This window comes from Salmo salar, chromosome 04 (genome assembly GCF_965601325.2).
Source record: "Salmo salar chromosome 04, fSalSal1, whole genome shotgun sequence".
Taxonomy (NCBI): domain Eukaryota; kingdom Metazoa; phylum Chordata; class Actinopteri; order Salmoniformes; family Salmonidae; genus Salmo; species Salmo salar.
In genome coordinates, this window is record NC_138294.1 from 75258171 (window position 1) to 75270739 (window position 12569).

The following is a 12569-nucleotide window of genomic DNA, read 5'->3' on the forward strand; positions in this document are numbered from 1 at the left end:
CCCACCCACACAAAGCATTGTAAGTAAAACAAACCCATCCTCCAAACACAGAATCCTCTTTATTCTAAGTGTTCTAAACTGGTGGATATTTTAATGAGCCGAGCCAGTCATTAGACAGTGAATCATCTCCCTATCTTTAGAGCCCAGTGTTTCTCCATGCTGTGCAACAGCCACAAGGCTCCACCTAAAGCTGGAAATAGGACTGAGGACAGACCAGTGCTCTCATTGCTCAATCTCACACTTCCCTGATGAGTGCCCTTAATGACTAGGAAGAGAGGTAGGGAGCGATATCAGTGCATGCCCGCTCACAAAACAAGGCGGGAAATGGTTCCGAATTCCATTTCTGTGTTATAGACGCACTAGATAAGTAGCCTATATAGGTAAATGCATGGAAATAACTACTATGGATGTGGGAAGACTGAATCACAAAAGCCCATCAATCACAACCCAAAAAATCTACGTGGTTCAAAAATCTTATTTGTGACTTTATAGTTCATAAGAGTAAGATGCTTCACTCCAATCACTGAAATCAAATCCTGCTGCCAGAATGAGGTTTATAGTCATTTTTTGCTCTCGATGCTGTATTGTTTGTCCTTCATGTTCTAATACTTTAATGTTACCCCTTCCTTGTGTTTTTTGTAATAAATCATTTTTTAAAAATGGCATTATCTTTGCACAATTATTTTGCGATACAAAAATGTCGCATTTACAGTACTACACCTCTGCAGAGTCCCCTTGTACTTTCCACAGACGCAGTGTGGTGTCACGTTGCGCGCTTCCTTAGCTCCTAAAAACTATACTCAGATCAGCTTTTACACCTGCTGGAGTCTGTGTCCAGATTATTTCGCGGTGAGCCCTCCCCTGCCTCTGCAGCTCTGTATCCGCTCATCTGCACCGAAGCGGTGGGCCACGGTGCACACAGGTCACAGCTGGAAATTCCAGCACCATCTGAACCCACCCGTGCTTTTTGCTGGGACCACAATAGCTGACCATGACTCAGCCTGGACTATTGAAAAGCACATGTGAAGCGGGCCCAAACGTGACAAGCCCATAGCTCATGCTATATGATGTAATGTGAAATGTGTAATGCTATGTAATGTCTGCGTGTGCAGTGTCTTCTGAAGTGCTGATGAACCTAGTTCGTCTGTAATGTGAAATAACAGTAGACAGTATGATAATACAGTCTCAAATATTAATGTACTGGGTGTATGATTCATATTCGAATGATTATATTTCAGTGTTTCCCCTATATTCATTTAGCAGTGGCAAGCCGCTGGTGCTAAATCATTGCCGCCACTCCAATAAATATACACTGCTCAAAAAAATAAAGGGAACACTTAAACAGCACAATGTAACTCCAAGTCAATCACACTTCTGTGAAATCAAACTGTCCACTTAGGAAGCAACACTGATTGACAATAAATTTCACATGCTGTTGTGCAAATGGGATAGACAACAGGTGGAAATTATAGGCAATTAGCAAGACACCCCCAATAAAGGAGTGATTCTGCAGGTGGGGACCACAGACCACTTCTCAGTTCCTATGCTTCCTGGCTGATGTTTTGGTCACTTTTGAATGCTGGCGGTGCTTTCACTCTAGTGGTAGCATGAGACGGAGTCTACAACCCACACAAGTGGCTCAGGTAGTGCAGCTCATCCAGGATAGCACATCAATGCGAGCTGTGGCAAGAAGGTTTGCTGTGTCTGTCAGCGCTACCAGGAGACAGGCCAGTACATCAGGAGACGTGGAGGAGGCCGTAGGAGGGCAACAACCCAGCAGCAGGACCGCTACCTCCGCCTTTGTGCAAGGAGGAGCAGGAGGAGCACTGCCAGAGCCCTGCAAAATGACCTCCAGCAGGCCACAAATGTGCATGTGTCTGCTCAAACGGTCAGAAACAGACTCCATGAGGGTGGTATGAGGGCCCGATGTCCACAGGTGGGGGTTGTGCTTACAGCCCAACACCGTGCAGGACGTTTGGCATTTGCCAGAGAACACCAAGATTGGCAAATTCGCCACTGGCGCCCTGTGCTCTTCACAGATGAAAGCAGGTTCACACAGAGCACATGTGACAGACGTGACAGAGTCTGGAGACACCGTGGAGAACGTTCTGCTGCCTGCAACATCCTCCAGCATGACCGGTTTGGCGGTGGGTCAGTCATGGTGTGGGGTGGCATTTCTTTGGGGGGCCGCACAGCCCTCCATGTGCTCGCCAGAGGTAGCCTGACTGCCATTAGGTACCGAGATGAGATCCTCAGACCCCTTGTGAGACCATATGCTGGTGCGGTTGGCCCTGGGTTTCTCCTAATGCAAGACAATGCTAGACCTCGTGTGTCAGCAGTTCCTGCAAGAGGAAGGCATTAATGCTATGGACTGGCCCGCCCGTTCCCCAGACCTGAATCCAATTGAGCACATCTGGGACATCATGTCTCGCTCCATCCACCAACGCCACGTTGCACCACAGACTGTCCAGGAGTTGGCGGATGCTTTAGTCCAGGTCTGGGAGGAGATCCCTCAGGAGACCATCCGTCACCTCATCAGGTGCATGCCCAGGCGTTGTAGGGAGGTCATACAGGCACGTGGAGGCCACACACACTACTGAGCCTCATTTTGACTTGTTTTAAGGACATTACATCAAAGTTGGATCAGCCTGTAGTGTGGTTTTCCTCTTTAATTTTGAGTGTGACTCCAAATCCAGACCTCCATGGGTTGATAAATTGGATTTCCATTGATTATTTTTGTGTGATTTTGTTGTCAGCACATTCAACTATGTAAAGAAAAAAGTATTTTAAGATTATTTCTTTCATTCAGATCTAGGATGTGTTGTTAAGTGTTCCCATTATTTTTTTGAGCAGTATATTTTAAAAAGATATGATTATAATTTTCGTGATGGTAATGTAATGCGATGCTACTGGAGGCAGAGAAGTCAGGCACAGGAGAGCGGAAACTGATTTACAACGGTTGTGTTTAATAACCATAAACCACTGTCAACTGAACAATACAACAAATGGGTCAAACAAAACCCGGTAATTACCAGCATACTGTGCACATGCACTACAACAAACAATTACGGACAAGGACATGGGGGGACAGAGGGTTAAATACACAACATGTAATTGATGGAATTGGAACCAGGTGTGATGGAAGACAAGACAAAACCATTGGAAAATGAAAAGTGGATCGGCGATGGCTAGAAGGTTGGTGACATCGACCGCCAAACGCCGCCCGAACAAGGAGAGGGAACAACTTCGGCGAAGTCGTGACAGTACCCCCACCTTGACGCGCGGCTCCAGCAGCGCATCGACACCGGCCTCGGGGATGACCCGGAGGGCGAGGCGCAGGGCGATCCGGACGAAGACGGTGGAACTCCTGCAGCATTGAAGGGTCCAACACGTCTTCGACTGGAACCCAGCACCTCTCCTCCGGACCGTACCCCTCCCATACCCCGAGATACTGAAGGCCCTTCGCCCGACGCCTCGAATCCAGTATGGAGCGAACTGAGTACGCCGGGGCCCCCCCGATATCCAGAGGGGGCGGAGGAACCTCCCGCACCTCAGACTCCTGGAGCGGGCCAGCCACCACCGGCCTGAGGAGAGACACATGGAAAGAGGGGTTAATACGGTAATCGGGTGGAAGCTGTAGGCTATAACAAACCTTGTTCACTCTCCTCAGGACATTAAATGGCCCCACAAACCACGGACCCAGCTTCTGGCAGGGCAGGTGGAGGGGCAGGTTTCGGGCGAGAGCGGTGGCGATCTGCTTTCTCCTTTTGGCGCATCACAGCCTGCTGAAGGTGGACACGGACGGCTTCCCATGTCTCCTCCGCACGCCTGAACCAGTCGTCCACCGCAGGAACCTCTGTCTGACTCTGATGCCAAGGTGCCAGAACCGGCTGGTACCCCAGTACGCACTGGAAGGGAGAGAGGTTAGTGGAGGAGTGGTGGAGCGAGTTCTGGGCCATCTCGGCCCAGGGCACGAACGACGCCCACTACCCCAGCCGGTCCTGGCAACAGGACCGCAGAAACCTTCCCACATCCTGGTTCACTCTCTCCAGCTGCCCATTACTCTCGGGGTGAAACCCTGAAGTAAGGCTGATCGAGACCCCCAGACGTTCCATGAACACCTTCCTGACCCTAGATGTGAACTGGGGACCCCGATCAGACACTATATCCTCAGGCACCCCGTAGTGCCGGAACACGTGTGTAAACAAGGCCTCCGCAGTCTGTAGGGCCGTAGGGAGACCGGGCAGAGGGAGGAGACGACAGGACTTAGAGAAATGATCCACAATGACCAGGATCGCGGTGTTACCCTGTGAGAGTGGAAGATCAGTCAGAAAATCCACCGACAGGTGCCAACAAGGCCGCTGTGGAACGGGTAAGGGGTGTAGCTTACCTCTGGGCAGGTGCCTAGGAACCTTACACTGGGCACACACCGAGCAAGAGGAAACATAAACCCTCACTTCCTTAGCCAAGGTAGGCCACCAGTACCTCCCGCTCAAACAGCGCAATGTCCGACTGATCCCAGGATGAAAAGAGGAGGGTGACGTGTGGGCCCAATAGATCAACCGGTCACGAACAACAGACGGGACGTACAGATGCCCAGCGGGACACAGGACGGGAGCGGGCTCTGCACGTAACGCCTGCTCTATGTCCGTGTCCAGCTCCCACACTACAGGCGCCACCAGGCAGGAGGCGGGGAGTATGGGAGTGGGATCCATGGGCCGCTCCTCTGAGTCATACAGCCGGGACAATGCGTCTGCCTTCACGGTCTGGGAGCCTGATCTGTAGGAAAGGGTAAACACAAAACGGGTGAAAAACATGGCCCACCTAGCCTGGCGAGGGTTCAGTCTCCTCGCTGCCCAGATGTACTCCAGATTGCGGTGTTCAGTCCAGATGAGAAAAGGGTGTCTAGCCCCCTCAAGCCAATGTCTCCACGTCTTCAAGGCCTTGACGACAGCCAACAGCTCCTGGTCCCCGACGTCATAGTTTCGCTTCACTGGGCTGAGCTTCTTCGAGAAGAAGGCACAGGGGCGGAGCTTCGGTGGCGTACCTGAGCGCTGAGAGAGCACCGCTCCTATCCCAGCCTCGAACGCCAAAGAGGGATCCGGATGGGCCAGCACGGGAGCCGAGGTAAATAGAGCCCTCAGGTGACTAAAAGCCTTGTCCGCCTCACCCGACCACTGCAAATGCACCGGGCCCCCCTTCAGCAGTGAGGTAATGGGAGCCGCTACCTGACCAAAACCTTAGATAAACCTCCGGTAGTAGTTGGCAAACCCTAAGAACCGCTGCACCTCATTTACCGTGGTGGGAGTCGGCCAATTACGCACGGCTGAAATGCGGTCACTCTCCATCTCCACCCCTGAGGTGGAAATGCGATACCCTAGGAAGGAGACGGATTGCTGGAAAAACAAGCATTTCTCAGCCTTGACGTACAGGTCATGCTCCAACAGGCGACCAAGCACCCTGCGCACCAGGGACACATGCTCGGCGCGTGTAGCGGAGTATATCAGAATGTCATCAATATACACTACACCCTGCCCGTGCAGGTCCCTGAAAATCTCGTCTACAAAGGCTTGGAAGACTGATGGAGCATTCATCAACCCATACGGCATGACGAGGTACTCATAGTGCCCTGAGGTGGTACTGAAAGCCGTCTTCCACTCGTCTCCCTCTCGGATACGTACCAGCTTGTAAGCGCTCCTGAGATCTAGTTTGGTGAAGAAGCGCGCCCCGTGCATTGACTCAATCGCTGTGGCTATGAGTGGTAGCGGGTAACTATACCTCACAGTGATCTGGTTCAGACCCCGATAGTCAATACATGGGCGCAGACCTCCCTCCTTCTTCTCCACAAAAAAGAAACTCGAAGAGACGGGTGAAGTGGAGGACCAAATGTACCCCTGATGCAGGGATTCGGAGACATATGTTTCCATAGCCTCCGTCTCCGCCTGTGAGAGGGGATACACGTGACTCCTGGGAAGTGCAGCGTCTACCAGGAGATTTATCGCACAATCGCCCCATCGATGGGGTGGTAATTGAGTCGCCTTCTTTTTAGAGAAGGCGAGAGCCAAATCGGCATATTTAGGGGGAATGCGCACAGTGGAGACCTGGTCAGGACTTTCCACCGTAGTAGCACCAACGGAAACCCCTAAACACCTCCCCGAGCACTCCTGCGACCACCTCGTGAGAGCCCTCTGTGGCCAAGAAACAGTGGGGTCATGACAAACTAACCAGGGTAGGCCTAGCACCACGGGAAACGCAGGAGATTCAATAAGGAAGAGACTAATTCTCTCTTTGTGCCCCCCCTGCGTCACCATGCCCAGAGGAGAGGTGGCCTCCCTGATCAAACCTGACCCTAATGGTCGACTATCTAAGGCATGAACGGGGAAGGGCACAGCCACGGGAACAATGGGGATTCCTAAACTATGGGCGAACGATCTATCTATAAAATTCCCAGTCGCGCCTGAATCGACGAGCGCCTTATGCTGGGAATGCGGGGAAAACTCATAAAAAGTGACATAGACAAACATATGAGCAACAGAGGGCTCTGGGTGAGAATGGTGTCGGCTCACCTGGGGTGACGCCAAAGATCCCCAGAGGAGCCAACCCGGCACCGATGGGCAGTGTGACCTCTGCGGCCACAGATGGTGCACAAGCTGGAACCCCCTCTGGTCTCCCTGCGCACTGCCCCTTCCAGCTCCATAGGTATCGGAGAGGGGTGCGGGTGGATGGAACCACCAGACCCCGATCTGAACGTCCGCGGGTAGCCAGCAGGTTGTCCAGCCGGATGGACAGGTCCACCAGCTGGTCGAACGTGAGAGTGGTGTCTCTGCAGGCCAACTCCCGACGGACGTCATTGCACAGACTGCAGCGGTAATGGTTGATCAGGGCCCTGTTGTTCCATCCCGCGCCGGCAGCCAGGGTCCTAAACTCCAGGGTGAACACCTGGGCGCTCCTCGTCTCCTGCCTCAGATGGAGGAGGTGCTCACCCGCCGCGGGTGATCGAAGACTGCCCGGAAACAGCGGGTGAAGTCCTCAAACTGGTGCAACGCCGCATCTCCCTCTCTCCACACGGCGTTGGCCCACGCCAGGGCTTTCCCGGTGAGGCACGAGACGAGGGCGGATACCCTCTCACGGCCCGGAGCCGGGTGGACGGTGGCCAGGTATAGATCCATTTGTAAAATGAACCCCTGGCAATTCGCAGCCTTCCCATCGTATTCCTGGGGCAGGGAGAGACGAATCCCACTGGGACCAGGATGAAGAGGGGCGCTCAGTGGAGACTCTGGTTGTGCTGGTGGAGGCGCTGGAAGAACTCCCTGTCTCTCCCAGCGGTCCATTGTCTGGACAACGCGGTCCATGGTGGTGCCAAGATGTTGGAGCATTGCTGCGTGCTCCCGGATACGCTCCTCCACCCCTATACCCGGGGTACCTGCTCCTGCTGACTCCATAGTTTTGGTCCGTATTTCTGTAATGCGATGCTACTGGCGGCAGAGAAGTCAGGCGCAGGAGAGCGGAAACTGATTTACAACGGTTGTGTTTAATTACCATAAACCACCGTCAACAGAACAATACAATAAATGGGTCAAACAAAACCCGATCAATACCAGCATACCGTGCACAAGCACTACAACAAACAATTACGGACAAGGACATGGGGGGGAACAGAGGGTTAAATACATAACATGTAATTGATGGAATTGGAACCAGGTGTGATGGAAGACAAGACAAAACCAATGGAAAATGAAAAGTGGATCGGCGATGGCTAGAAGGTCGGTGACGTCGACCGCTGCCCGAACAAGGAGAGGGACCAACTTCGGCGGAAGTCATTACAGGTAAAATGTTGGCAGTGTAAACTTAAAACAACAAAAAACATATATAAAGTATGTTGAAAAGATAACAGAACTCTATATACTGTATGTTTAAATAAGATCATCATTCAAAACTAACAATCAACAATAAAAAAACTAGACAGTTCCCAAAATGTCTTGGCATGGGGCCCTCAATGATTTTGTTATAATGTTTGAGTCACTCAGATAGCATAATAACAGCATAAGCTATGGCAAAATGTGTAAAATTGCAGGGAACTATCTTTAAAACGGTAAAATGTTCTCTCCGCCCCATGGAAAAATGTGTAGAATAGTAGGAAAGTAGCTTTAAAACATTTTTTTTCTTCTCTCAGCCCCATGAAGGGAGACTTTATAGAAATCCCCTTAAAAATCCCACAGGTCCACACCCTGACAGGCAGATGTGTAGTGACCTACAGTATACATAAAAAGACAAACCCACCCACCCACCCACCCACCCACCCACACACACACACACAGTTCATGTGTATTAAACTATATAGGATATGCACAAACACACAAGGTACAGTGAGTGTGCTATGCAGCACACACGCACAACGTGCACAACACAGATAAAAACCCAACGATCTGTTATTCTTGATTCAATGAAGTAGTTCAGTGTGTGATTCACTGAACTACTTCATTGAATCAAGAATAACAGATTGTTGGGTATTTATCTGTGTTACACACCATTTATTTAGCATAAATCGTTCTTTTGTGCTCGCTCTTTTTAAAAGGGTTAAGCAAATTGCAACCAGCTGCTCGCTATTTCAGGTAGTTTTTGACATCAATTTAATCTTTATTAATGGACCAGTCCTGGCAATAATGCAGTGGGTTTTCTTTCTCTTTCAAGATGCAGTCATAAATATGATGCTGTTTAAGAGGTGGTCTGAGGGGCGTCACCTCACTTTCAATTTGGGGCCAATTAACATACATGTATGTATGCAAAGGTTTGAGAACATGAATTCAATGTCAGAATGTTGAAATCTAAATCTAAAATGGCACTAACTGCTTACCAAACTCAGGGTGGTATACGCTAAACTCAGACAGCTGTTTTTCGCTCAGGATTCAATAAATACTAAAGGCTTCAGTTATGGCCTTGTGATAGAGAATAAACAGAGGAGACGCTCACATATCTATTGAGGAAAATGCAGCGACAAACGCTTTTAGAATAGCTTAGGAGGACGGTCAGAAACACATCTGTGGCCTTGCATCAAAGGCTGTTTGTTCATTCCCCAGGTGACTCATAGCAAATATGTGGCATAATGGAGCTCAGAGGCCCCCAGCTAGCCATTCAACATCAGAGATGAGGAGCTTGGCCCTGAGAAACACCATAGAAAACATAGATGAGGCCTTTAGAAAGGGAGACTTGCATTCTAAGGCAATGATACTTTTGACCTTGTTGGTTATAAAGCTGTGAGAGTAAGTGTCCACCTTTTTATCAAAATGCTATAGTGATTGTAAGGTGCATCCAAAGCACAACTGCAGATAATATATATAATGTTTTATACTGTAGCTCCACAGAGACAATAGACAGTGATGATGATGCATCTCCCTCTTATCATTGTCATGTTATCAGATTTGACAACTGAAGATAAATGGCAAAAAAGATCTGGATTCACCTTCCCTTGTAGGGAGGAGATATTGGACCTGAAGCAGCCCACACATATCAGAAAAAAAAATTCTTAACCTTGCTTCTCTAAAACTGTGAGAGTAAAACAGCAAAATGAGGAGTTGACTGGATGTCCTTTGGGTGGTGAACCATTCTTGATATGCATGGGAAACCCAGCAGCATTGCAGTTCTTGACACACTCAAACTGGTGTGTCTGGAACATATGAATGGCACACATACACAATCCATGTCTCAATTGTTTCGAGGCTTAAAAATCCTTCTTTATCCTGTATCCTCTACTTCATCGACACTAATTGAATTGGATTTAACAAATTACATCAATAAGGGACCATAGCTTTCAGCTGGATTCAGCTGGTCAGTGTATGTCATGGAAAGAGCACTGTTTTTTACACTCAGTGTATACTATGTACTAACCATACTACACACTATTTAGAACATACTATTCAGTAAAAATGTATGTAAGCAACAAAACAACATACTAAGCTAATCCATGCAAAGAAGGCGTTATCTTAAGTGCAATTGGGTTGTTCCACGCCATTCGTTCATTAAGGCACAGCCCATCCCCTTTATCCAATTATCAGCTTTTGTCAAACACGTGTGTAGGAAAATACTATTATTTTCCTCAATAGTGTGCAGCGAATTCATGCTAAATGAAAAACGTAAATAAATATGACATCCTGGCATTTAATGTACTAATTTGTAAAAGTTTCACATACTATTATACTCTTTTCTTTACTACCCAAAAAGCCTACTAATATTATGAGTTTTCGGACACGCCCAGTGAAGCGTCATCCTAATCAAACATGGACTTAAAGAGTATTCTAAAATCTAAGGTCATCTCTATGTCACTGTTTTGTAACTTTACAAAAACAAACTGAAATCATGATGAATTTCTGTCTTATAAAGAACTGATGTTTTTTTTCAGTTCAAGCATGTCTCAAAAGAAGCCGCAACAGGACACCAAATGTACCCATTTTAAACTATTCCAAATAAGGAATAACTGCATTACAGTGGACATGGGGAGTGACTGACTGACCTTTGCTGTGTGCCCATGTGTAGGTGCGGCTGACAGTGGAACTCCTGGCCATCTTCTGCCCTCCTCCATTGGCTCCTCGCAGTCCCAGAGGAGCACCACTCGGCCCCTCCTTCCCAGGGTACACGTACTTGGGCATGAACTTGTAGAACCAGGCTCCAGAGCGCTTCCACACCTGGATAACACATACAAAAGGGTTGTCGTCAGTTTTGAGGACAAATGTGTGAGTGCCTACTAGTTCAATTAGTACTTTTTCAGTTTTCATACGTTTTCTCTAGTTTCCTGGATACCGAACGTGGCCCTGGTTTACAAATTGCGAGGCGCAACCTCACATCAGACAAACATTGAAAATGTGCAATTTGCATACAGTATATTAAACATAAAATATGACAGCTTTTCCATGCATACCCAAAAGGAAAATAACAATAATTTCAAAGACACAGATTGGTCTAAAAGCAATGTCTGAGCTCCAATAGGCCACAACAGTCTTGTCTGGAGAAGCACTGACAGTCTCCTGACAAAAGCATGCTAACAAACTGGAGGTGGGCGCTAGGCTCACCACCGTTCAGTGCTGTGGGCAAGCCATGTGCCACTAATGGACAGCAGGCACTAAAATGTCAGGGCCGATAGCAGCTGCTCCAGAGTTGGCAAGTGCCACATCCTAGTTGGAAACATTTCCTCATTTCTGCCGGCCTACTGCATTATCACATTTTATCAAGAAGGCAACATTTTCACATTTGTATCAGCAAGTAAGCTCCCCGAAACCCCCTGAAAATCAGCAGGAAGAAGTAAGCATTCCAAAAATGATGTTCTCATTCCGGCTTCCACTTTGGGCGAATGTACAGTGAGGGAAAAAAGTATTTGATCCCCTGTTGATTTTGTACATTTGCCCACTGACAAAGAAATGATCAGTCTATAATTTTAATGGTAGGTTTATTTGAACAGAATAGAGACAGAATAACAACAACAAAAAATCCAGAAAAACACATGTCAAAAATGTTATAAATTGATTTGCATTTTAATGAGGGAAATAAGTATTTGACCCCCTCTCAATCAGAAAGATTTCTGGCTCCCAGGTGTCTTTTATACAGGTAATGAGCTGAGATTAGGAGCACACTCTCAAAGGGAGTGCTCCTAATCTCAGTTTGTTACCTGTATAAAAGACACCTTTCCACAGAAGCAATCAATCAATCAGATTCCAAACTCTCCACCATGGCCAACACCAAAGAGCTCTCCAAGGATGTCAGGGACAAGATTGTAGACCTACACAAGGCTGGAATGGGCTACAAGACCATCGCCAAGCAGCTTGGTGAGAAGGTGACAACAGTTAGTGCGATTATTCACAAATGGAAGAAACACAAAAAAACTGTCAATCTCCCTTGGCCTGGGGCTCCATGCAAGATCTCACCTCGTGGAGTTGCAATGATCATGAGAACGGTGAGGAATCAGCCCCGAACGACACGGGAGAATCTTGTCAATGATCTCAAGGCAGCTGGGACCATAGTCACCAAGAAAACAATTGGTAACACACTACGCCGTGAAGGACTGAAATCCTGCAGCACCCGCAAGGTCCCCCTGCTCAAGAAAGCACGTATACATGCCCGTCTGAAGTTTGCCAATGAACATCTGAATGACTCAGAGGACAACTGGGTGAAAGTGTTGTGGTCAGATGAGACCAAAATGGAGCTCTTTGGCATCAACTCAACTCGCCATGTTTGGAGGAGTAGGAATGCTGCCTATGACCCCAAGAACACCATCCCCACCGTCAAACATGGAGGTGGAAACATGCTTTGGGGGTGTTTTTCTGCTAAGGGGACAGGACAACTTCACCGCATCAAAGGGACGATGGACGGGGCCATGTACCATCAAATCTTGGGTGAGAACCTCCTTCCCTCAGCCAGGGCATTGAAAATGGGTCGTGGATGGGTATTCCAGCATGACAATGACCCAAAACACACGGCCAAGGCAACAAAGGACTGGCTCAAGAACAAGCACATTAAGGTCCTGGAGTGGCCTAGCCAGTCTCCAGATTAATCCCATAGAAAATCTGTGGAGGGAGCTGAAG

General features: G+C 48.4%; 1 protein-coding gene across 4 annotated transcripts in view; it reads right to left on the bottom strand.

Moving 5' to 3' along the window:
- LOC106603748 (rab effector Noc2) overlaps nt 1-12569 on the bottom strand; it is a 103008-nt gene that overhangs the window by 42753 nt on the left and 47686 nt on the right. For all 4 annotated transcript variants that reach the window (XM_082974720.1, XM_045717288.2, XM_014197805.3 and 1 more), the window contains one exon: nt 10508-10679. In XM_082974720.1, the coding sequence (XP_082830846.1) occupies nt 10508-10679 (172 nt within the window). The remainder of the gene's footprint in view (nt 1-10507; nt 10680-12569) is intronic.